This window comes from Polypterus senegalus, chromosome 11 (assembly GCF_016835505.1).
Source record: "Polypterus senegalus isolate Bchr_013 chromosome 11, ASM1683550v1, whole genome shotgun sequence".
NCBI classification, from domain to species: domain Eukaryota; kingdom Metazoa; phylum Chordata; class Cladistia; order Polypteriformes; family Polypteridae; genus Polypterus; species Polypterus senegalus.
Window position 1 is genome coordinate 27,289,979 of NC_053164.1, and position 27,843 is coordinate 27,317,821.

The following is a 27,843-nucleotide window of genomic DNA, read 5'->3' on the forward strand; positions in this document are numbered from 1 at the left end:
AACGAAAATACACCCTATTTAAAATCCATCACAGGTCTGGCACAGCAGTTTTAATACTTCCCGGATCATGGAGCCAAGTAGCACGTTAGTTCTGGCCGCGATTGTTCTGCTAATACTATTTGCCTTGTCTCGGAAGGACTCCGCCCGCTATTCCAAGATGCCTCCCGGGCCGACACCGTTACCTCTGATAGGTAACATACTAAAAGTGAACGGCAGGACGCCACACGAGAGCTTGGTCGAGGTGAGCGCCTAATGACTTTCTTAAAAGCATACTATTAATTCAGAGGATCGCGGTATCGACCTGCTAACGTGCGCATCTCCCCACAGATGAGTAAAACCTACGGACCGGTAATGACGGTAAAGTTCGGGCCGCAGCCCGTCGTGGTTCTGGTCGGCCTTGACGCGGTCCATGAGGCGCTGGTGCAGCAGGCAGACGTGTTCGCAGGGCGAGCCAACATACCGCTCTTCATGAAAATCACCGACGGTACAGGTGAGTGGAACACCTGCTAGGAGCTTCTCATTCTAAAGCGCTGTTCCGTTTTATCTTGCTAAGCAATACGAAGATCCGGAGGTGTGACGGGGGTATAGTCCTTAGTACAGTTTTTCTGACTGAGAACTTAATATTTTTTCAAAGGATAAAAATGACCGTTTTAGAACTTTTGAAGCTTTAGTGCATGCTTAGTTATAAAGAGCCTAATCAAAGATCAAAATGTACTTTACATAATGCAGTTAAAAATCAATCTCTCTCTATCTATCTATCTATCTATATCTATATCTATATATATATATATATATATATATATATATATATATATATATATATATATATATATATATATATATATATACACACACACACACAAGAGATGTCGTTGCAAGTGAAGTTTTACAGTATACTAAAATGGGATGATTGAATATTAATTACAAAATTAAACGGCAGTGGTGCCGACGATTACTGACTTAAAAGTCTTACTGAAAAATGTTATATCAGCAAGTATGATTATTTTAAGTTATAACTTAAATTACATAAATAAAGTGAGCAACCCGTGAGATCATCTATCAATTTATTTATCTATGGGAGGTATTTTCTGCAAAAAAGGGAAATTAAAATTAAAATTATAAAATGAAAATTCAATCTTTTTTGCAATTTATTTTTCAAAATCTGAATGCAAGAATGCTGCAAAAATGAAGAGTAAAGCGCAAATGACGTTTTACTCTTACACTTGCGCTTCCTGCTGTTCATTGAATTTTCTTTGCTCCTTGGCATTTTCATTTTCAAGTTGTCAACATGCAAATATATTTTAATTAGTACGGGTTAATGACGTAATTTTATAGAAACAATTTTCTGATCACATACAGATACATATATAAAGATATTATGAAACAACAATATAAAAATAATGGAATTCAAAAATATTCTTGCACCTATTGAAGCATATTTTGGAGTTATATTTTTGGAATGATATATTCAATACTTTCTGGAATGGTCAGAAAATAGATTCCGCTTTGTTTAAAAAAAAATTTGGTTCATAAATATGAAATTAATTGAAAAGGATTTTTTTCCTTTTTCTCTTATTGTTGTCTGGCTGTTGCTTTTAATTTATTCTGTTTTTCTTTATTTATGTTTGTTTCTAATTCTGTGTGATCAGTTTCTATGTGATTCATTTTATTTTTGTTTGTACAGCACTTTGGTCATCGTTGGCAATTTTTAAAAATGTGCTTTATAAATAAATTTTTGTTGTGTAGTACAGTTCGTATTTGTTAGTCATATAATGAGTTGGATTTAAAACATCTTATTAATGATGGAAAAGGGACCATAAATTAAATGAAAATTCTGGATTATGGAAGGTCTTCATAGTGAATAAAATAATCACTACTGTATCACCTTATTTATAAATGTTATAACAATAAAGAGTCTTATCGAGTCATCAATCGGCTACAGGGGAATGTGACGTAACTGTAAGAGGATGAGCTAGTGAAAACAGTAGACGGATACATGTATTAGATAATACTACAAAAATGCCAAATGTCCCATTTCTGCTTCAGTGTAAATAAATGTAAATTATGACGTAATAAAGGTTAATTTTTGTCATGTTAAATATATTAAATATTTATTTATTATACAGCAAGTTAGTTACTTCAGAACTATAATTACGAAAGGTCTTCGGAGTTTGTGAAACAGAAACAGTCTGTGAAGCTCGCAGTAAGGAGGAAATATGATCAAAATCAGGTGACTTAAACACAGTTAAAGTGAGAAGTATTCAATCGATCAAAGGGGCAACAGCTACAAAGAACAAATAATTGTGCAGAATCGAGATGCAAAGCCCCACATGTTGACCAACTCTAATTAAAGTATACTATTTGCATGCTGAGAACTTGAAAATGAAAATGCAAAATGGAAAATGAAAATTCAAAGAGCAACAGGTGGAGCCAGTGCTTATCTGCATTTGAGTTTTCATTTTTGCAGCTTCATTGCAGCTCAGGGTGAAAATGAAATTGCAAATAGTATCATTTCATTTTATTTTTAAATTCCATCCATCCATCCATTTCCTAACCCGCTGAATCCGAATACAGGGTCACGGGGGTCTGCAGGAGCCAATCCCAGCCAACACAGGGCAGGAACCAATCCTGGGCAGGGTGCCAACCCACCACAGTATTTTTAAATTTTGTAGCTTTATTGAGAATACACTTTGAAAAATAAATGGCAAAAGGGAGATTGCATTTTCATTTTATAATTTTAATTTTCAGTTTCTTTTTGCATAAAATACTTCCCATGTTTATTTATCCATTTCCTGAACTCACACTTTCCACTGCAAACAAGGGCATAGCCAGGAACTTATTGGGATGAAAAGATGCTTGATCCATCTATGATTAATCAGTTGGAACTGCTATACAATAGATTTCATGAAGCTCAAACCTGAAATCTCTATGCTGATCCCAGCTACATCTATGACTGCATTGTCACAGGGAGCTGAAGTATCAGGGATATGGCAAGGAGAAATCAATCCGCAAACAGATCTACTACTCCATGGCACTTTAAGAAATACCTGCCAACCAAACATACTTGTCAGCCTAACCACAGCCCACCCACAGTTTAAAAAAAAATGAAAAATGGATATACCCTTTTATTTATTTATTTTACAGCTTGTCATTCTTAAACTTTGTTGAACCAAATTAGGGTCATGGGAGACCATCCTTGGACATGACTCTGATCCATTAGGTCAATGTTATTATGGACCACCAAACACCAAGCAATGCCTTAAGGTGCTTTACAGATACAATAAAGTACCTTTGTTTGCATATTTAGTGGTGTGGTGTTGTAGTGGTAAATGCTGCCAATGCATAGATTCTGCTTACTGAGTTTAAACCTCAATTCATTTGCAGGAGCGGTGGAGTGTTTGGTGCAGACTTTAGGACGTGGAGACTGGGTGAATTCAACATTGTGTTGTGACTGGTGCCTTGTCCGCGGGTTGTTCTTACTTTATGCCAGATGCTTATATAGTATATTATATAGTACTTTTCCAATCTATCTATCTATCTATCTATCTATCTATCTATCTATCTATCTATCTATCTATCTATCTATCTATCTATCTATCTATCTATCTATCTATCTATCTATCTATCTATCTATCTATCTATTTGTCATGTTCTGTTTTTGTATATTTTATACATAGTTTCAAAGAAATCTTTGCCAACAAAGTTATGGGCAAGCAATACTATATAAATCCAAAGCACACCAAAAACACTAGCTTTCCTAGCATGAGTTTAATGACTTACAGCCTGGATTGTGGCATCCTGTTACCATCTTCCTCTGCCTAGACTGATTTCCCTTTTTTTTTAAATTAAAGTACTATTAACTGGCAATATAAAACTATTGTAATTTACATTTAGAATTAAAAAAAAAAGTTCCATTACTGACACACAACAATGCTGTCGAATTTACCTGATCCAGTTCAGTTGTTGCCTACTTAGCATCAGGTGCAACACAGGAACCAAATGCAGCTGGCTAGTCTTCTGTATGGGCCATTTCATGTTAATCACTGCTGACATGGAGCCAGTTAATCAAATACTCTTGTGTTAGGAAAAAAATCCACTCAGTTACAGGGAGAGCCTGAAGTCTGTACTAAACGCAAATGAGCACGGGATTCTAACCCAAGAGACTGAATTAATGAAGCAGAATATATAATGGAACAAGTGGATGGGGGTATCGTTATTAGTTATAAATGGGAGGAAAATGGAAATACATGAGTGTGGCATGGGTGTTGTGATGGACAGCCAGCAGCTTATCCCAGCTGACACATCCAAGACGCTAGATGGCGTCTTCCCTGCAGCCTAGAGGTACCCCGGATTCCTGCAGGGCATCATGGAAGATGGAGTTCGGCTTCACAGCCCTGCTGGGTGCTGTGGGTGCCGCCGTGTAATGCTGCAGGAAGACGCAGGGATTTCTATTTTCCCTGTAGCCCAGAAGTACTCCCCAGTCCCGAGGACGGAGAAACAGAAGTACTTCTGGGCTGAAGAAAAATATAAGTCTTTATCTGACCTGGAAGTGCTATGGAATCACATGGACAGAAGGACAGGAGCACTTCTGGATCAAGGACTATTTAAAGGACTATTCGAGTCCCAGAAGGCAGAGCCGTAGTTGGGAGGAGAGGAAGATTTATTGTGTTATTATTATTGTTTATTGTATGGTTTATGGTTTATGGTGGTGATTGCGGTGCACTGTGGCACAATTGATAAAAGAAGAAATTATTTCTGGTACTTTTACCTGGTGTCTGGACATTTGTCTGTGAGGTTTAGAGGAGCAACAGCGGCCTCTAGTTTCACAGTGTATACTGCATTTCACTAAAAAAAGAGTCACCTGCAAATCATTTTGTTTTTTATGTTTACTTGTTGAGTGTAAATATTGTATATTTTAGCTCTAAAGGTACACAAAGTGTATTCTTAGGCATCTCTGCAAACACCACTATCAGATTCTCAAGCAAATAATATTGACTTGTATACTGGAGTGTAAATTTGACTGTAGTTATGTACTGAGTATTCCCTTTTCTTAATAGTGTTCTACAGGTAAACCCCTATAATGCAGAATATTTTATGTCTTGAAAAACAATTACCTGTAGTATATTTCCTATGTCTTGATTTTCAGGAATAGGCATGACTAATGGAGAATGCTGGAAGCAGCTCCGACGGTTTTCAATGGCAACACTAAAAGATTTTGGAGTTGGAAAGAGGAGTATTGAGGAGTGTATCCGAGAAGAAGCCAAATGCCTTGTGAAAGAGTTTCAGAAGTATGAAGGTGAGATAAATTTTAAATGAAAGTACAAAAAATGGGTCATATCTTTATATTATATTATATTATATTATATTATATTATATTATATTATATTATATTATATTATATTATATTATATTATATTATTATCCATCCATTATCCAACCCGCTATATCCTACAGGGTCATGGGGGCACAAGGAGAGCACAAGGCAGGAGCCAATCCCAGCCAGCACAGGGCACAATGCAGGAAACAAATCCCGGGTAGGGCGCCAGTCCACCGCAGATATATTATATTATATTATATTATATTATATTATATTATATTATATTATATTATATTATATTATATTATGTGGGTTTCCTCCCACAGTCCAAGGACATGCAGGGAAAGAGGATGCTAAATTGGCTCCCTGATGTGTGTGTGTTTGTGTGTGTTCACCCCGTGATGGGCCTGAGTCCTGTCCAGATACTGTTCTGATTTTGTACCTGAAGTTTGCTGGAGAGTCTTCAGCCTCCCTGTGACTTTGATTTGGATGAGCGGGTTCATTTTAGGAGAACATAAAAGATTTGTCAAACAATCAGAGATCATTTAGTCCATCAAGCCTTTTTGTTTAGCTAACAGTTTATTTGCTAATAATTTATTTGCCTTTTTAATTATTTCTGTGCATTGCTTCGATGATAAAAATATTGCATCAACAAAAACTAAACCCTTTTCAGAGGTTGATTCCTGCATAACAATGTCTCCCATGTATATTTTTTTGATTGAAATTACTTTAGCCCATTTGTAGAACTTTGCACTTTTTGATATTAAATTGCATTTTCCAGGCATTCACCCTATTCTAAAGGTTATCCAAATCTTTTTGAATTCCTTCTGCTGCCTCTACTGTGTCGTCGTCCCTCCAATTTTAGAGTCATCTGCGAATTTGACAAATTTACTAACTATACCAGAATCAATGTCATTAACATAAATCATAAAAAGTTTAGAAAGGGTTTAGAAAATGAATGGATACATATGTGTGTTTGTACGAATCCTTAATTCATTTTTTTCATAATTGTTTATGTGATTTCAATTTCTGATATTTCCCATAAACACAAGTATTTAGATTCTCTCTTCTGCTTGAAATTTGTCTCAGGTGCATCCAATTCTATTGATAACTGTTAAGATGTTTCTATACCTTGTATGGAGTCCACCTGTCATCATTTCAATGGATTGAAAATGATTAGAATAGACACACACCTGGCTCTATAAAGTTACACATCTGACAATGTGTATCAGAGCAAAAACCAAGCAATGATATCGAAGGAATTGGCTGCAGAGCTTAATGAAAGGTTTGTGTTGAGGCAAAGATCTTGGGAACGCTAAAAACAATTGTGCAGTACTGAATGTTCCCAAGAGCACAGTGGCCTTCATAATTCTTAAATGCCAAATTTCCCCCTGGGGCAAATAATGTTCTATCTAACATCTATCATCAAATTGAAGGCACTCAGAAAAAATGTAACTTTTCCTAGACCTGGCTGTCTGTCCAAACGGAACAATCAGAGAAGAGATAAGAGAGGTAACCAAAAACCCAATGGTCACTCTGACACTACTCTAGAGATCCTGTGTGGAGATGAGAGAAACGTCCGGAAGGAATCCCATCACTGCAACACTCCAGTAAATCAGGACTTTATGGCATAGCGACCAGACAACACATAAAAGCATGCTTTGAGTTTGCAAAAAAGCACCTAAAGCACTCTCAGACTCTGAAGAACAAGATTGTTTGGTCTGATGAAACCAGGGAGACTAGTCAAGGTTGAATGAAATCTGAAGAGAGCAACATACAGAGATATCCTTAATGAAAGTCTGCTTCACTGCACTCTGAATCTCAAACAGGACTGAAGGTTCATCTTCCAACAGGACAATGACCCTAAGCAGAAAGCAAAAACAACAGAGAAACGATGCAGGATTAGCTTTATGAATGTTTTTGAGTGGCTCAGCAAGAGCCCAGACTTGAACTAAATAGAAAATCTCTGTAGAGACCTAAAAATAGCTGTCCACCAGCAGTATCCATTCAATCCAATAGCTTGACTGGATCTTTAAGGAAAGAATGGCAGAAAATCACCAGATCCAGGGATGTAAAGCTTGCCATACCCTAGACAACTCCAAGCATGGTGGTGTGGTGGAAGTTAAGTCAGTAGAGATTAGCTGTGAGTAGATGAATGCCATGGTGCAGACATGAGAGGTTTCATGACTAGCTTAAAAACTTATCCAGCTTAACCCTATTAATTGAAAGGTCAGAATTTATAAGTTATGTGTGTTTTTCTATAAAAGAGATAAAGTACAATTAGTACAGTTAAGCTTTCATAATTTTGTTTGGTGTTTTTTGTTACTGCCACTTTTATATCTGTATATGTGTTTGGGTGTGTAATATATATATATATATACTATATATATATATATATATATATATATATATATATATATATATATATATATATATATATATATATATATATATATATATATATATATATATATATATATATACATATATAGATATATTATATGTTTTATTGTTTGTCAGATACTGTATCTTCTCGGCAAGTGAGGACACACGATCAGCAATGGATAGGAGTACAAGTGCAGTTGCTTTTATTAAAAAGGATAAAACAAACAGAAAGCGTAATGCTTTTTCCCTTGAAAAACACCACGCAAAAATACAATAAATAAGCAATCTGTTTTTCAAAATGAAGGTTAAAACATAATCAATAAATTAAAAACCAAAGGTAAAACAAACACAACTTCCTCCATCCTTCAAGCCGCCTCTTCCATTTTCCTCACATTCAAGACTGGCACCTTCTGGATCCCTAGGGAGATTCTTTATCGTTCCCAACTACCCCCCTTGGCTCGTTCCACCATGGGGCCCTGACCACCTGACTCAATTTCTACATATTGACTGATTCAAAAATTCCAAATTGCCCTTTTTCCTTCTGTTTGTCCTTTCCTTCTATTCAGCGTCTCTCTCTCTTTATATACTTCCAGGGACACAACGCCTCACACACAAACTATTAGGGCCAATGAAGCAATCAAGGCAGACCACACACTCATATGCAGGAGCAAACTGTCTCGACTGCTCCACCAGTCTTGCATGGAAATTAAGCATGCTATTTATTTATTTATTTAAAAACTGACCAATAATTGCTAAGCTGTGGACCCTCTATATTACACATTGCCAAAGGCAAAACTGATAATTAATTAACCTCTTTTCACCCAAGTGGAATTGCAAATAGCATTTACCAGAAGGCCATTGAAGTGTCACATACCCGCACCTATACTTTCAGTTCAATGTAACTGACCATCTTTATCTAAGGCATTGTTTATTACTTGTAGCTTACAAACTGTATATGTTTGACTTTTTTATTATTTAATTTGATACATTACTAAATTATGGCTGCTGAGTTCTACCATTTACTATTTTGTCAAGGGATTATTTTTAGTTGAATTAGCAACAAGCACACTATACAGCTAAAAGTATGTAAACACCCTTCCAAATTATTGAGTTCAGGTGTTTCAGCAACTCTCATTGTTCACAGCGTGCATAAAATCAACCACATAGCTTTGCAATCTGCATTTACAAACATTGGCAGGAGAATGGGCAATACTGAAGAGGTAGATAACTTTAAATGTGAGCTTTCCTAGATCTGACACAGTCACCTGTAAGAGCTATGATTGCAAAGTGGAAGTGCCAAGGTGGAAGAACAGTTTGGGAATGAAAAGGTAGACTACACAAACTCATACAGCAGGGCCACTGAGTGCTTAAGTGCATAGCACGTAAAAATAATCTTCTGTTGTATCACTTACAACCAAGTTCCAAACTACCTCTGGAAGCAATATCAGCACACAAAATGTGCATCAGGAGTTTTATGAAATGGGCTTCCATGGCCGAGCTTCTTACACCATCATTGCACTCTGAAGCAGTGGAAACGTGTTCTTAGGAGTGACTATCACAATCTGTCAGTCTGATAAATAAATATGAGCTTGACTGATGCGAGCAGAACGCCACCTTCTGGATTACATACTGCTTACTGTAAAGTTTGGTAGAGGTGAGCTTGTAGTCTGGGTCAGTTTTTCAAGATCTGGGCTTGGTGCCTTGCTTCCAGTAACAGGGAACTGTTAGTTCTACAGAAACAAAGACATTTTACACAATTGTGCACTTCCAACTGTGTGACAAAAGTTTGGGGATGGCCATTTTCTGTTTGAGCAAGACTGTGCCACTGTGCACAAAGCCAGGTCCATAAAGACATGGAGAAACACGAGTGGTCTCCACAGAGCCCTGTCTCAAACCATATTGAACACCTCTGGGATGAATTAGAGTGCTAACTGCAAGCCAGGACTTCTCATCCAACATCAGTTACAGACCTCACAAATGCTGTGTTGGCTGAATGGGCACTAATTTCCACAGACACACTTCAAAATTTTGTGGAACATCCTTGCAGAAGAATGAACGCTTTTGTTGTCACAATGAGGAGGCCAATTCCACATTAATGCCTATGGTTTTGAAATGGGATGTCCACCAAGTTCATATAGGTGATGGTCAGCTGTCAACAAAAGACTGACCATGTAGTGTACTTTCATTGTACTCTAAGTTATAGTGAAAAACTAATAGAATAGAATGAAGTTAAATTAACAAGTTTTGCTGTGTTTTCTCTTTAAGGTTCCCCTTGTGATCCCATGTACTTTCTGAGCACTGCTGTGTGTAATGTCATCTGTTCAGTTGTATGTGGAGAGCGTTTTGAATACCAGGATCAAAACTTCATAGAACTCATGTCTGTTATTAATGCCATAATTTATCAAATGAGCACTCCTTTAGCACAGGTAAAACATATTTTATCTTGTATGATATACAGAGAAAAATGTTCTCTTTCTTCAATTGAGATATTTTTTCTTTTGGTCTAGTTGTACAATGTCTTTCCAAATATACTAAGATTCCTGCCTGGACCGCAACACATTGTTCTTCGGAAGATTAAAGAGTACCAAAAGATGATAGCTACAATAATTGAGAAACACATGGATACAGTGACTGCTGGCAGTCCCCGGGATTTTATTGACGTCTACATCATGAAAATGAAGCAGGTGAATTATCATAAATCATCGGCTGATCATTTTTAGCCTCACATCTCAGCTACTTGTGTCCTTTAATACCATCTTTTAAATGTTAAAATTAACCACAGGCAATGTTACTTTCTTAAAAAAATATTAAATGTAGCACAAAATGCAGCATGTATGGGGCTGGCTCAGAGTATGGAGATCAATTCTTTCTTGAGCAATTTATATCTTTTAGGATTGCACAGAGCTGGAGCCTTTCTGAGTAGCCTGTTGTGTGACACAGGAAAGAACTCTGAATATGGAGCCAGTCTATTATAGGACATAAGCACTTATATACCCTCACATTCTCTTTAGGGCCAATTTAAGCCAATGTCATATTGCACAACTCCTAGCAACAGGGGATTTCAAACTTTTTTGTGCTCTCGTCACCAGAGTGTGTTAAATCATATGAATATCAATCATAGAGCATGTCAAATTATGACAAATTATGATGATTTTCCAGCACGGTTTTTTTATTTCCAAAGTATTGTATTGTGAGCTCTCTTCTTTTTCTGACAGCCAATAATTTGCTGCATAATGGAGCTGGTTCACACGTGCAGGATTTACAGTGTGGTCAGTCCAGTCACAATCTCTGTCATTTGTTTTCTTTTTTCATTCCATGGTGGTATATAAAACATGAGACATCAGACGAATCAGCCTCTCCACTGTTTGTGAGGTCCAAAATATTGATATTCCCAATTCCGTGTAGCTGCATTATATACACTATACCTCCAAGTAAGTGCTTGTTGGATCTCAGCTGCCACATACACAGAGACCACCCCTTAAGACAAACCTCCTTGATATGGTAGGGATGAGTCACTGATTATTCGGACTACATGGCTGGTGGTTTTGGAAGTGTACGAAACTCACTAAGATTATGTAAATGAAGTCTGTGACTGAACATCTCTGGAAAAATGACGTACTATGACATGGCCTTTAAAGTCTAGGGTCATGACCCATGGGTACTCAACACAAATAAAAGAATAAAAGGTTGGCTCAGGGTTCCTTTTGTTATCTGCTCTGCAGATATAAAACTCCTAAAAAAAAATTAAAAGAAATCTTTAGTTGTGCTTCTCATGAGTTTTGTTTGGTTTGACCTCTTTGCCTGTTTTTTTCAAATTGAATTCTTGTCTCTCATTAGGATTTGGTAGCTAGTTCTATTTTTTTGTTTTGGTTTGTATGCACTTCTCCTGGTTTAGCTCAATAAATAAATCACCTGTCCATTTCTCCACCAGACAAAAATGATTCTGTGCAGGTGGGCATACATCGTCACAGTCAGATGGTGAAATAAATTATGGGAACAATTATGGGTGAAGCCATGTTTACTAATGCTATACACAGTTGTAGACCAGGTGACTCTGGTATTTGTGGTATTCGGCGTCACAACACTATCAGTGTAAAACACGGTGGTGTGCTTGATTAAGCATCCTAAATTCCCTTATGGACTTATAATTGGTGATCTTTTTCCATTTTTCTACAGCTTTTGTGGAGCTAAAAACATTGTTTTCTTGTCATTCTGGGAGATTTTACACAACAGGAATCAAATTCTGTAATCAGAATTTTAATCATATCTTTCATTTTTTTATTTCCCGTGTTTTCTGATGTCATTAGCATTGGAAATAGGCATTGCAATTTGGTGAATTTGGAGTATGACATCGCCGAGTGCACCAGTATAAAGTTTCCCCAACTAGTCATTCAGTTTCTGAGATTGAACCCAATTTATATTAAAATACCTGTTGACTACTTTGATTTATTGTTTTCAAAACAAGCTCTGCATTTTGACTTTGTTTTCTAGCATGTGTTTTGGCTCTGATGATTCTCTCTTTTTGATGTATTATTTTGACCCTCGCTTCTCACTCTTACACTCAGGTATCTTCAGTGTCCATATTTGGTTTAGCTTTCTAAAAATGGTATCCCCATTTATATTCCATATACCAATATCAAGATTAGATATTGAAGCAATATTTTCTTAGATGAGCAAGTGTGTTAGAACTCATACACAACAGAGATTAACCTAAGGAAAATGTGCGTTCTATAGGGGAGCAGAGTTAAATAGAAGTTGACAAGATGTTTTAAACGTATTATAGAAAGCCACAAATGGTAGATTATCTAAAATTTTACCTTGCATATGTCTGTTTTGTTTCATTTTGTCTCAATCCTTTTTTGCCACTATTATAGTTGCTGTATTTTTGTTAGAATTATTCTATGGTTGGCATCACACCTGATCTAGCAGAAAGTTACTTTTCATGCTTCTCATTATTGTTTTTATGATCTGTACTTTGTTTATAAAAACCTTTTGTGTTGTTATGAAGAAAGTCAGACAGAGAAAACCCAGGCAGGAGGAAGCTTGTCAGCGAGAGAAGGGAGCATCGCTGTGACCAGTTGTGTAGCAGGCGGAATGATCCTTGAACAGAGGCACAAAATCATATTTATAACCAGAGTAGGCGTAACACATCATATAAAGCAAACATTTTTACTGATTAGCCCTTTCAAGATAATGGATTAAACACGATGTGCAAAACTTCATTGATTTGTTTATTTCTTACATTCACATGCTGATCACGTGCTGTCCACTTTATCTCCTTTATTCTAAAGGGATAAAGTCCAAACTGTGTATGTGCAGTTTGACATATTTAGCATTACACTCTTTCCTGTCTTGCACAATATAATTTACATACATTACATTTTAACCTTACAATTTGCATTACATTTTTATTTATTTGCTTGGTAGACACTTTTATACAAAGCAACTTATAAAGGAGGTAAGATAATCGAATAACATTAGGCTAAGGCCTGTTTATTGAGCAAGTGTAGCAGGAATTTACAGAGATGTTACATTTTAATCTTACAATTTACAGATACATTACATTTTAACCTTACAATTTAGAAAGATGTTACATTTTAACCTTAGAATTTACAGAGACGTTATATTTTAATTTTACAATTTCTTTGCAGGCTATTCCATGACCCAAAATTAATGCTATCACTCCTATTAAAGCAAAAGCACTACAATTTTTTTTCGACAGTTGGAGATAGCTTTAGACATCATTGAACACTATAAATAAGTGGTACTGGGGTGACATATGTAAAAACTATTATAGGAGCCAAGGTGGATAGACTGGCATCCTGTTCAGGGTGGTCCTTTACCCAGATGAGAGGCCATAAAGGAAGGATCTGGATGGGCAGGCACCCTAGTCAGGGTAGTTCCTGGTACATTTCCTGGTTGGGAAAATATAATGGATGGACAGGGAAGGATTGTCTCTTGAGGTCATATAATTCCCTAGTGTGCCAGGTGGTAACTTGCCTCTATTGGAGCTCCCATTTTTACACCCACAGGGCATCTCGGGAGTTGTAATTCTCATGGACAGCCCTGTCAGGAAACTTTGGTGCTGCCTGAGCTAGTTATGGAGAGCAGTCTCCCGTACATTAAGGAAGAACTATCTGACCCGGAAGTGCTTTCTAGGTGTAATTGTGTGACACCAGGTGCCCTCCTAGGTCTAAAAGAAGTTGGGTCAACACTTGCCTGGAAGAAGTGGAAGAAGATAAATTACATTATGATATTATAAAGAAGAAGCTTGTAAAGATACAGTCTGTGAATAAAATTCATTGTATTTTGAACTCATAACTGTGATTTTGGAATTGTGTTGGGGTTTTGAGGCACAGTGGCACCCCCTGTTGGTCACACTATGTTCTTCAGTTAAATTTAATTATCGTACACCCCACTCCTCCAGAGGCCTGGATTCAGACTCCAGCCTAGAATTTTCCTGAATACATACTTGTGTACTTCATGTCTCTAAGTTGGTCAGGTGTGTTCAAGAATGTGCTTAGTTTCCTGTTAAATTCCGTATTGATTATAAGACATTGCTGCTTACTCATAAAGCTTTGCATGGTTTTGGACCTCAATATTTGAGTGACCTTTTTATTCCTTACAGTCTCTCCTGTCTGTTCCAATCACAAGGATAACTTGTAGTTCCTAGAATAAAAAACAAAGCATTTTCTTATAGATCACCCTGTTCATGGGAAAACCTTTTTACAGAGGCATGAGATTCATACACTCTTTCAGTGTTCAGTTTAAGCTTAACACAAAGTTGTTTAGCTAGGTGTAAAAGTAAATATTCAAAAGTCATAATGAACTCTACAATCCTCTTTGTCTTTTTTGCCTTTTATTTAAAATTTGCTATTGCATTATATTATTAAACATTATTTAAAATAATCTAGAAAACTTTTATTTTCTTTATTAATCATCATGCATAACACCGTGCGTAGAATTCACATTAAAAAATGGTGTACAGAAGCGGAAATGTGCGTACTTACAAAAAAATCCAGATGCATAAATCTGTGCATTCGGTAACTTTTACGTTCTTCCGCTACATAAATCCCGGTCGGCGTGAAAAGTAATGCATGCGCCTGCTGTCCCGCCCCAACTCCTCCAAGAAGTACGCCTCTTTGAATATGCAAATCAATATAAATATCCCTTATGCTCAGCATTCTGTGAAAAGGCAATGGCAAAAGCACGGGAGAAAATAGAAGAATTTCAGCGAATACCAAGTGGAGGCAAAGGAAAAACGTTCTCTTTGTTTAAACAGTGGTATAAACAACAAAAGGAAGTTGATCGAGTGACATAGCGTGTCGAAGAAACTCGAACTCTCAAGCTCACAAAGTCGCACAGTGCCAAAATAAAAAAGAAGTTGTCAGATATCAAAGTCACAGTGAAAAGGCGAGTCGTAGCCCAACGTCTGAGTGTCATATGAAAGCTTATTAAGGTACAGAAAAAAAAAAAGCCACACAGTGGGAAAAAAGCTTGAAATGTCAACTTTAATCTCGAAATTTCCTCTTTAATCACCTAGGTTATTTTGTCATTAAAGTAGAACATCATAAACTTAATCTTAAAATCGTTAAATTTACTAGTTTCTCAAATCCCATTGTAACTAAATTAGCCCGGTAAATGCTTTGTTTTGTATTTGATCTTTTTGTGCTCTATGTATGTGTGAAATACTACATGCTTCTTAAACTGGCTTTCTCTTCGAGGACACAGAATCCATTACATTTTTAATATTACAGCTCTCTGAATAATTAAAATACTGAGATGTATACTTGATATCATTTCAGTATTTATATCATATCAAATTAAAGCATGTATTAAACATGGAACACGGTGGCACAGTGATAGTGACGAACTGGCACCCTGTCCAGAGATTGTTCATGTCTCACGCAAGATACATGCTGCGCCATGCGCAACCATCGATGAAATAATTTATTGCAGCAGTACGATCTCTTTCAAACGTACTAACCCCCAATTCCCGTCCTTCCTTTTATTGCTCCAAAAACCCAATTGCCACAGAATCAGCTCAGTAATAGACAATAAGCCATCTGTAAGCTTAGAATTCTGATTCTTCAAAACTTTTAAGGAACATTGAAATATCTTCATAGTACATGTTTAATTATTCTATCCATCTATCCTTCCCTTGTTGCGCCAGCCCTAGCAAGAATACAGCGCGAGGCAGCAACAATCCTTGAATGGGACGCCAGCTCCTTGCTAGCTCTGCAACACCTTGTCTTGACATATTTAATTATTAACAATATAGATTATTTAAATGATGTTAACATTTTATCTGTATAATATAATAAACATATTTTGCTGTAATTCATCTTAAAAATGATATTGTCATCATATGTAAATACGCTCCTTATAAAGTGGAGGAGGTTGTGCAATATTATAACTGTATCACAAGTTTACAGTGTGGTGATTGTACTAATAAGTACAAACAGTTCTACAAGGAGCACTTGATGGACTGATTGAGTGCGTTTATAGTTCTTGGGATGAAACTGTTTCTGAACGGCGAGGTGAAGCATTTGCCATATGAGAGCAGTTCAATAGGCAGAATGGCTGAGGCAGCGTGTGCTAGATGCTGTATACCGATAATTCTCTTTCCGATCAGCCGCTATAGGGCTGTTATTCCACACTCAGATAGAGTGATATACTGTAAATACTCCGAGTGGTGCAGTGAGGGTAATATGGAAAAAGATGATCCGCTGTGGCAACCCCTAATGGGAGCAGCTGAAAGAAGAAGAAGAAAAAGGTGCAGTGAGAGTAATAATGCTAAAGCAGTTATGGTATTCAGAATAGTTTGGCCATTCCGTGGAGCATTATATTGTTACAGGTTAATTACAATCAGATATATTAAACTAATCAACAATATGTGGTTAATTTCAATGTATATGATAAAGCCGCATCAGAGATGTGGATCTAAAAAATAAAAGGAAACCACACTGGAACAAAAGCACTGCTTTGATGCTTGGTGCCGCCAGTTTGCAAAACCGAGCGGAGAACTTGTGTACGCCAGGGTTTGAGCTAGTGTGAAAATGTGCTTGGCTTTACGCCAAGTTTAGGTTTTATACATTGCGATTTGAACGTGAAAATGGGCGAACGCAACATTTTTTTGCATACGCACTGTTTATACATGAGGCCCCTGGCGTTGGACTAAGAATTGTACATTTTTATGATCATCCTTGTCATTGACATGTTAGACCTTTTATTCTGTTTTAAGGGATGGAAATGTTTTTCAGGAATACTTACCATAAATTTGATTTGATTTATTTGATTTAGATGGGCCAATAATTCACTCCAGGTTTACTCCAGCCCTGTATTTGATATTATTAGAATAATCTCTGGGACATTTTCCCTCTCACTTTAGACGAAGAAGATTTGAAATTGGGAGGAAGGATGGATTCAACTAGAATTGAACAGAAAATTATATATATATATATCCAGTTTAGAAGGTGCTGAGGTCCCTTAACTCAATATGGCAGTAGATTTTTTGCAACTCCTACAATGATGTTGCTTTATCAATTAAACATCAAAACATTCCAAATCAGCACAACACAGTTAGTCAACGGAGAAACTGTCCTATTACCTGTGGTTGAGGTTAAATTAAACTCAGTAAAAGGAGATGAATTATATACTTTAAATGGCAGTGCTCCCAATGAAGACCAAATTGGAGATTCTGTGAGGTCTATTATTATTTTTTTTTCTAGGAAAGTAACAACCCAAGCACAAACTACACCTATGAGAATCTGAATGGAACAGTTTCAAATCTCCTTATGGGTGGAACAGAGACGTCAAGCACCACACTGCGCTATGGACTGCTGATCCTCATCAAGTACCCCCACATCCAGGGTAAAGCTCAAGACGGTCACTCCCATATGGACACTCCTGAGCTACTGCACCAAAGTCACTAGTAGAAAAACAACTTTCCTGTGTTCTAATGACTAAATCATATGGCTTTGTCACTGAAAATGCATATGGTCTCAATAATTACATATAAGCTAAATGCTAAAGAAGTAGCCTTTGAAATGTGGAATAATTTGATGTAATCACACACAGCTCACAAGGCAGTGGTACAGATGAAAAAAAAACATGAAACTGTGAAAACAGCTCTTCTTAACATTACAGACAAGACACTTATGTATATTAAAACTATATCTTCTAGGGATAAGCAATGGTCTCAGTGAAATGAAGAAATGTAGTATGTACTCAAGATCATGGGTCACATTGTCCATCTAATCAAAGACCTGATACCTTATCTTTTAGAGAAGATCCAGCACGAGATTGATACGGTGATTGGAAGGGAGCGGTACCCTGCCTATGAAGACCGCAAGAAGATGCACTATACAGAAGCTGTGATTCATGAAGTCCAGAGGTTTATTGATCTCGTCCCAGTGAATTTAATGCATGCAACCACGAAGGACACCATTTTTCGAGGATACACTATACCTTCGGTAAGAAACATTGACTTTTTATTTTGCCTAAAATTTGCTACCATACTAAACAAAATTATCTTTACAGTTTTTATATTGTTGCAATAAAATCCACAATCCACCATCTAGGTAACATGACAGTGAATTCCAATTAACACACGAAAATGTAGTACCACTTTAGAAAAATTAAGTATTTAATTTTACTTAGGTTTGCATAATTACTTCTTAAGCATAATAAAGTACATTAACATCTCAGTATGCCGTATTGGCACATGCAGAGCATATCACTAATACTTATTATTTACAAATGTTTATTTTTTCATGAAAGTTAACATTTAATGATAATGTATTTCAGAAAATATTAAAATGTTTATAAGAAAGTTTCGGGATGCAGTCATTGGCACTCACGTCTCATAGTTTCAAGGACCATTGATTGAGATCCAGTATGCTAACTTTATGTGTCAATCAAAAATGAGTGTGGGTAGACTGGTCAAAACTCTTCATTTGGGCTTTTCACCAGTAAACACTTTGTAATAAGTGGCTTCTGCTATTGGGATGGCCTAACCTAGTGCTAATTGCAGTACCACCATGCTGGTCACAAAAGAGCTTAGAAGTATTATTTAATTTGATTATCAAGTCTGATGTAATGGATGAAAGCCATCAGGAATAAATTACTTATTAAATTAGGCTCTTTTTCTATAACGTTTTGATTCAGTTTATGTAATACATTAGATAATAATACAATGTTATTACTCTAGTTAAACCAGTAGGTTTCTCTTTAAAAAATGAATTGATGTAATGGAAAGAGAGGTAAAAAGATTTATGTATTTATGCTTATTTCATAAGATTTTGATTTGAATGTTTTGGAAACTCTGCACTATGATGAACTCATAAAAAGGCTTTGATTTGACAGATATGTAATATTATTCATAATGAATCTTGTGCATCACATGATCACTCCATCTACGTGGTGAAGCCATGTGCTGTCAGCCAAAATGAAAGTGTTAGTAGCATTATGTTTTTTTGGCCACGATGAAAACACAGCAGTACAGTAAAGATGATGTGGGTATGTCACAACCAACTATTTCTTGAATTTTGCAGCAAAACATCCTAACAGCAAATGACGTAATACGCAGATTTATGCATTTCCACTCCATGTGTGGTAATCTTAAAGCAGGCTGCTCTCCCGCAATTCACTGTTTTTCCTGAAGTTGTCAATGTCAACGATGAAACATACATAAAGATCATTGCTCCAAGTGTGGATGAGCACACATATGCGAATCGCAAAAAATATCAACACACAGGTGACTATGAATGCAAAATGTATTGTAGTAGCCAGTATACTACACTGAAGATAGACAGGCCTGTATGGGTAATTGACACCAAAATGTTGTACAGGAATGCCAAGCTCTACATTTCACCTAGAACATTTGCATAACATTTTATAAATATAATATTATATATAAATAGAACCTTGAAGAAGATAAGAGGTGATCATGAAGAGAGGCAAGCAACGCAACTCTGGAAGATGATTGGGATCACTAGAAGAGTAAACGTGACTTCAGTAACAGCACTTGAATAGCAGTGGCTAGTTTCAGTAGCTGTTACTTTCTTAGGTCTTTTCCGTGGCCATAACAGCGCAAAGTTAATGTGCCTGTTATCAGGCTTTACTCTCATTCAGTTTGTATGTCTCAGTCTTTTCATTTTGTTGCTTGTTACAATATCATCCTTGATTGTTTTCTGAAATAGCAACACTTTTGTGCAGCTTTGCTCGATAATCTGCTTTATTATGTTGCCCTTTTCTTATACTTTATCATTTTTATTTTTATTTTTTTTAGGTAAAGCTTTAGTGTTAGTGTCAGAAAACATCATCATGATTTCCAACAAAGGTTTGCATCTCAAGGTGCTATAAAATTACGACATCACTCATCATCCATTTTAATGCAAATTGTGAGTTAATTTGAGATTACATGAGAAATAAATTAATCAGATAAAAACACAAACTTTTAGAATATTAAATCTATTCTGGTAATCCTACTAGAATATTTATTAGGTCCTTTACAGAGGAGCAATGAGTGTAAACCACAAAATAATTTCCTTGAACTTTGTAAAAAGAACTAAGTTTGATTTAGCAGAGTCATCAGATGTGAGAACCTAAAATCAGTAACTACAGGCTCTAGAGCTGGTGTTTTACTTTTAAATGGCTTGTTTGTATGAAACTGTGACACCATGCAGAATGCTACAATAATGGTGACATTTTTGAGCTCTTGAAAACATCTTGGAAAACAATTAATGAATGATATCTTTTTTCATTGTCACCCAGGGTACAGCAGTAATTCCTTTGCTTCACTCTTGCCTGTTTGACAATAAGCATTGGCAGACCCCCTACTCCTTCAATCCAAATCACTTCCTGGATGAGAATGGCTGCTTCAGAATGAATCCAGCGTTCCTACCATTTTCTGCAGGTAAATAAATAGTTGACATACATTTTTTTCACCTTTTATAGTAAGCACCATTGCTCTTTACGAGAGACTAAAAATCTCTTCTAGACTCTTTTATCCTCCACTTTCTAATTCACATCATCATCCAATTCCAATTACATTTTACTGACAGAAGCAATGAACGTGACAGAGGAAAGTAGAAAACATATTTTAGAAATCTATTGATTAGATATGTGTGATATTAAGATAAGACATGATATTTTTATGCAACATGTATTCCAACTGTACAAATCAAGAAAAATCAGCAGATACGAAACATGTAATAGTCATGCAAGTATTGAAGAAATATACCTAGCATTGTGTACTCATTGTTATAATGTCCTGCAATGTTAAGAGAGACTTATACTGTATCTATACGTAACATATAACATGAGTCACCTCTGTGTGCTGTGCTTACTTTACGTATTGCAGAAAATTAGCTTTTGTTGAATATAAACAAAATGAAGGAACAATTTCCAAAGAGCACCACAGAAATGACAGACAAGACATTGTAGCTGCTCTCTCACTCCTTTTTATACTGTAACTGACCAATATAATGGCTGATTGTCTTATACACAACAAAAACCTTCCTGGCACTTCACATTCTTTAGCATGGTGTCCTGTTAGATGTTTCTGCTTCTACTTCATTTTCTATTAAGGGCGTGATATTCCCTCTAGCACAGACAATAAAGTACCTTTATAACACAACATTCTGAGACATGCTTTTTTCCTTGAATATTCTGCTGCCATATAACTGTTTCCAGGCAGTAATCAGTAGAACCATCCATCCATCCATCCATCCATCCTCTTCCGCTTATCCGAGGTCGGGTTGCGGGGGCAGCAGCTTAAGCAGAGAGGCCCAGACTTCCCTCTCCCCGGCCACTTCTTCCAGCTCTTCCCGGGAGAATCCCAAGGCGTTCCCAGGCCAGCCGGGAGACATAGTCCCTCCAGCATGTCCTGGGTCTTCCCCGGGGCCTCCTCCTGGTTGGACGTGCCCGGAACACCTCACCAGGGAGGCGTCCAGGAGGCATTCTGATCAGATGCCCGAGCCACCTCATCTGACTCCTCTCGATGCGGAGGAGCAGTGGCTCTACTCTGAGCCCCTCCCGGATGACTGAGCTTCTCACCCTATCTTTAAGGGAAAGCCCAGACACCCTGCGGAGGAATCTCATTTCAGCCACTTGTATTCGCGATCTCGTTCTTTCGGTCACTACCCATAGCTCATGACCATAGGTGAGGGTAGGAGCGTAGATCGACTGGTAAATTGAGAGCTTTGCCTTATGGCTCAGCTCCTTTTTCACCACGGCAGACCGATGCAGAGCCCGCATCACTGCGGATGCCGCACCGATCCGCCTGCCGATCTCACGCTCCATTCTTCCCTCACTCGTGAACAAGACCCCAAGATACTTGAACTCCTCCACTTGGGGCAGGATCTCTCCCCCAACCCTGAGAGGGCATTCCACCCTTTTCCGGCTGAGGACCATGCTCTCGGATTTGGAGGTGCTGATTCTCATCCCAGTCGCTTCACACTCAGCTGCGAACCGATCCAGAGAGAGCTGAAGATCACAGCCTGATGAAGCAAACAGGACAACATCATCTGCAAAAAGCAGTGACCCAATCCTGAGTCCACCAAACCGGACCCCTTTAACACTCTGGCTGCGGCTAGAAATTCTATCCATAAAAGTTATGAACAGAATCGGTGACAAAGGGCAGCCCTGGCGGAGTCCAACTCTCACTGGAAATGGGCTCGACTTACTGCCGGCAATGCGGACCAAGCTCTGACACTGGTTGTACAGGGACCGAACAGCTCTTATCAGGGGTCCGGTACCACATACTCCCGGAGCACCCCCACAGGATTCCCGAGGGACACGGTCGAACGCCTTTTCCAAGTCCACAAAACACATGTAGACTGGTCGGGCAAACTCCCATGCACCCTCCAGGACTCTGCTAAGGGTGAAGAGCTGGTCCACTGTTCCGCGACCAGGACGAAAACCACACTGTTCCTCCTGAATCCGAGGTTCGACTATCCGATGGACCCTCCTCTTCAGAACCCCCCGAATAGACTTTTCCAGGGAGGCTGAGGAGTGTGATCCCTCTGTAGTTGGAACACACCCTCCGGTCCCCTCTTTAAAAAGGGGGACAGGAGGGTGTCAGTAGAACCTCTCTTAATTTAATGTCCTAAAAGAAATTTCCTTAAAAAAATATTAGCTTCTCTTCAACCACATTGTTTTTTTATATAATGATTGTCAGGCCCATCACCTGTCTAGTTCCCACTTTGAGCCCAATCTATCACAACAGTGCATGGACTGGTTATTACTGTTAGAACAAACTCATGCTGGTTAATCAGCTCTGGGTGGATAGTCTAGATTGGCAGGTTTAAACTCAGATCCTGGTGGGCTGTATTAAAGTCCACAGTATTAAGAAGTTGTTCTTTTTCTCTAGCAGTCTTCTAGATCAGATATGGGAGACATATAATATGAGCAATGTTATGGTGCTGCAGTGGTCAGCATGGTTGCTTCAGAGCTCCAACAGCTTGGCTTTAAATGGTGTTCCAAGCACTGCCTGGAGGATATTTGCACTGTGACTCCATGCTTTTTTCTTAATTTTTTCTGTTGTATCCCAAAATTATGTAGATAATGTTCATTGGTAATTATAAATAACTCCAATGAATGCACCTAGCAATTGACTGAAACCTCATCCAATGATGGTTCCAACATCAGGTTATAAAATTAATAGATAAGACAAAACCATACAATATGTCTATGTTTTATCATAGAAGGCTTTTTAGATCCTTCATCATGTATACTCACACATGTATTGAATTCAGAAGTATTCACACCCCTTCACTTTTTTAAAAAATTTGCTATGTGGCAGCCTTGTGCTAAAATTATTTAAATTATTTTTTCCCTACATCAAGTAACACTTAGTATCAATGTGAAATAGGTATTTCAGAATTTTTTGCAAATTTATTAAAAATAAAAAAAAAGGGGCGGCACGGGGGTGCAGTGGTAGCGCTGCTGCCTCGCAGTTAGGTGACCTGGGTTCAGTTCCCAGGTCCTCCCTGTGTGGAGTTTGCATTGTTCTCCCCATGTCTGCGTGGGTTTCCACCGGGTGCTCCGGTTTCCGCCCACAGTCCAAAGACATGTAGGTTAGGTGCATTGGCGATCCCAAATTGTCCCTAGTGTGTGCTTGGTGTGTGTGTGTCCTGCGATGGGCTGGCACCCTGCCCAGGATTTTGTTCCTGCCTTGCGCCCTGCACTGGCTGGGATTGGCTCCAGCAGACCCCCGTGACCCTTTGTTAGGATATAGTGGGCTGGATAATGACTGACTGAGTGACTGACATAAAAAAACTGTAATACCAAATTGACCCAAGTATTCAGACCCTTTATCATGAACTTCACTTCCAGCCTGAAGTCTTCTTGGGTATGACATGACAAGCTTTGCACACTTGAATTTGAAGATTTGTCTGCCATTCTTCTAGTAAAATCCATTCAAGTTCTGTCAGGTTTGATGGAGACAGTCAATGGACAGCTATTTTTATTTTCTTCCAGAACGTTTGATGGACTTCAAATCTGGGTTCTGGCTCAGCAGCTCAAGAACATTCCCAATGTTGTCCCTAAGTCACTCCTGTGTTGTATTTTCTTTGTGCTTATGGCCGTTGTCATGTTGGAAATTGAACCTTTGACACACTCTGAGGTTCATAGAGCTCTGGAGAATGTTTTCATTAAGGATACCTCTATACTTGGTTTTATTCAGCTCTCCCTCAACTTTGTGTAGTCTCAAAATCCCTCTCACTGAAAAACAAACCCATAGCATGACATTTCAGTTTTTTATTTTTAATGAATTTAGTAAAATTACTAAAATTCTGTTTTATCTTTGTTATTCTGGGGTATGGGTTACAAAGGAAAAAATAATAATTGAAATGATTTTAGCACAAGGCTATACACAGCAAAACGTGAAAAAAGGTAATATGCCTGAAGCAGAAGCAAAGAAAATGAGTGTGACAATCACAACATATCTCCTGGATATTTAGCAGCTATCTTTGACAGTGCTGACAGACACACCCAAAGTGTGACCCTGTTAAGTGACTTTTAATTGTTATTTCTGCTGTGCGTGCATCACAGCATGAGTGTGCGGGTGCTTGTTTTTCCCCATTCTTCTTTTGTTTAATGCCTCTAAGGCTTTTAAAGTTTTTGGGGGCACAAGATGAGCACCTCTATATACTATGTCCAGTGACATTTTGACAGATGATACTGGCTCATGCTCAAGCAATTTTCATGCACAAGGATATCCAATTAGTTAATGTTCACGTTGACTGGATGCACAACATTTTCTAATGAACCTTAAGTGCAAATAGTCCAGACATGACCATCTAAATCTTTTATTTGGTGCCTGACATTTTGCTGCTCTGCTTTAAGGAGTAAAAATACCTTTGCAAGCACATCCATTGTTGTGTTTTTTAGACAAATTATCACTGCAATGATACAACAGTTCAAATTAAAAGATAAACTGAAAAAATAATATTTAATATTAACTCATCATAAGCATCAATTGTCTATAATAACCTCAACACTTTAATATCTCTCTATTATAAAAAAAAATCTTGCAACAAGACATGATCTGGAAGAGAGACAGAGAGACACTTCAGAGAGGCAGAGACACTTTCACTTCCCACGACATGGGCAAGTCACATCATACTGACATCCATTAGAAGCATGTTCCCGTGAGACTGTCACCTATGCAATGAAAGTAATAATCAGCCCAGAACAAGTGGAATTGAAAACCTTGCAGGTCCAAACATACACATGCAGAGCAGGTTACAGATTATGACAGCAGTGGAATTCGAAAGGTTCATAACAAACCTTGGTGTGATACACACGCAGAGCAAGTCAAAAAATATGACAGTACTACAATTTGAAGGTGTCAAACAACAGAGAGTACAGATCACATTCACACAAACAAACATAAATTATTACTAGGTGAAATGATGGAACAGCAAAAAGAGATCAAATATATGGACATAGGTGATATGTCGGAAGTATGTAGATATTGTAAGGCTGTACAGTTTACGTCGGAGACTTGTAGATCGTCTAATTCGTGTTGTCATCAGGGAAAAGTACCATACGCTATGAGAATCTGTGTTCCTGCAACAATTACAGCTACGACAAGTTTAATTTCGATATAAACACAATTTGGTCAGGTGTATATTTATGATCATGGAAAAGTAATGCAACATAGAATTGAAAGAGTTAAATGATCCGATGTAATGGAAATTATACAGCCAATAATGGATACAAATCCATACGTCCGAAAGTATCCACTTTACACAAAGTTGTCAGCAAAACACGGACAAAGAAATTATCTTGGATGTCTATATGAATCCGAAAGATCATATTTTCATTTATAATAAAACCTCATGTAGATAGATAGATAGATAGATAGATAGATAGATAGATAGATAGATAGATAGATAGATAGATAGATAGATAGATAGATAGATAGATAGATAAATCCCAAGGGTGAGGAATTGTCAGCGATAATACTTTCGAAAAACGGAGATATCAAAAACAGAGTAGATATTCATGTATATCCCAAGGCAAAGCATGATTCGTAGTGTATGTCAAATACATTGCCACATGCCGACCCTGTAGTCTTTCCTTTGTTTTTCCCAGATGGTGAAACAGGATGGTCATACAATATGAAACAAAAGAATTCAGAAAAACTGATAATACCCACACAGTATTTCCGGTAAAAGTCACACCTAATCGTCTCTCCTTTATTAAATCGAATCACGCTAAACTTAGAATGTAACATATGCAAGGTCTCATTGATCCCATTCACAATTCAAATATCAATAGGTCAGACAAATTAAAAATAGGTAAAGCAGTAATATTACCATCATCATATCAAGGAAGTCCAAGAACATTGCAACAGTTATATCATGATGCAACCAGAACTATCAGTCGGCCAGATTTCTTTATTACAATGATGTGCAATCCACAATGGCCAGAAATCCGGAGCTTCTTGAGAACAATGCCACCGGCTACATCGGCTCTGGATATTCCCACTTTCGTAAGTAGATTGTTTAATCAGGAAGTCTGATTTTTATTGAATGACCTCGAAACGGGAATATGCCATTCGTATTAAAATGTTTACAGTTTCCCATTAGAATAATGATAATTAACAAATCACAAGGACAAACATTTGAAAAAGTCGGTTTATCTATAAAAGACAAAGAAATAATATTCACTCACGGCCAGTTATATGTTGCATTATCATGCTGTAAGACCAAACAAGGAATCAAAATTCAATACGATTTTGAAGAACAGTTCATTCCAAATATTGTTTTTACTGAAGTTCTAAAAAAAAAAGTGAACGTAATGCATATGTAACACTTCCCATGAAAGAAAAAAAAACACTTTAAATTGTATTTCCACAGGACCAAACCTAGGGGTTGGTGAGCAAAGCAAGCAGGGGGCAATGCCCCTTAGTATACAATAAAATAATGCATATCACTGATTCTAAAATGTGTGCATTCCTAATCACCATAGTCAATCACCAAATCATAAACCAAACTATTTTTCTTTTGCAGGAAAGAGAGTGTGCTTAGGAGAGGGTCTGGCCCGCATGGAGCTGTTTTTGTTTTTCACAATCCTCCTACAGAATTTGTCCTTTCGCTCCATTGTAAGCCCTGCAGAAATTAATCTTTCTCCAGATGAAAGTTCCTTTGTTAAACTTCCACGACCCTACAACTTCCTGGTCTATCCTCGGTAACGAGAAAAGAAAAGATGAACAGACTTACATTTTTTGATGGCTTGATCTCTTTTTTTTTATCATGGTTGTGATGTAAAAACTTTGAAGAGAATTTACCAATCTACAAGGGACGTCCAAAAAGTTTCCGGCACTTTTATTTTTTCATTGGAAACCGTGAAGGTGGGAGGAACAGTAATTGGTCGTGTCGGAGAGTGTCACGTGACTGTGAAAATTCCACCGTAAAGGAAGGTGACTATGTAGAAAAGTTCTTAAATTCGAAATTCTTAATAAATAGAGTTAAAAAAAAGTGCAGAAACTTTTTGAACGCCCCTCATGTCCCTGTGATAAACCCCTTCACCCACCTACCGAGCAGACAAAAGACTTGTAATAAAAAGTCACTTAACTGGATAAATTACCTCAAAAACAAATTAACTCAAATTATTAAAAATATTAA

At 37.5% G+C, this 27,843-nt stretch overlaps 1 protein-coding gene across 1 annotated transcript; it reads left to right on the top strand.

The window, feature by feature from the left end:
• Nucleotides 1-67: 67 nt before the first annotated feature.
• Nucleotides 68-27,410, top strand: LOC120539730 (cytochrome P450 2B19-like). The gene is made up of 9 exons (XM_039770112.1): nt 68-241; nt 328-490; nt 5,147-5,296; nt 9,968-10,128; nt 10,210-10,386; nt 17,434-17,575; nt 17,990-18,177; nt 20,480-20,621; nt 27,229-27,410. The coding sequence occupies exons 1-9, from the start codon at nt 68-70 to the stop codon at nt 27,408-27,410; spliced, it is 1,479 nt and encodes a 492-aa protein (XP_039626046.1).
• Nucleotides 27,411-27,843: the final 433 nt, after the last annotated feature.

Coding starts and splice junctions, on each gene's coding strand:
- LOC120539730 (XM_039770112.1), top strand. CDS start 68: ATGGAGCCAAGTAGCACGTTAGTTCTGGCCGCGATTGTTCTGCTAATA. Junction 10,129..10,209: donor TGAGCACTCCTTTAGCACAG/GTAAAACATATT, acceptor CTTTTGGTCTAG/TTGTACAATGTCTTTCCAAA. Junction 17,576..17,989: donor CAAGTACCCCCACATCCAGG/GTAAAGCTCAAG, acceptor CTTATCTTTTAG/AGAAGATCCAGCACGAGATT.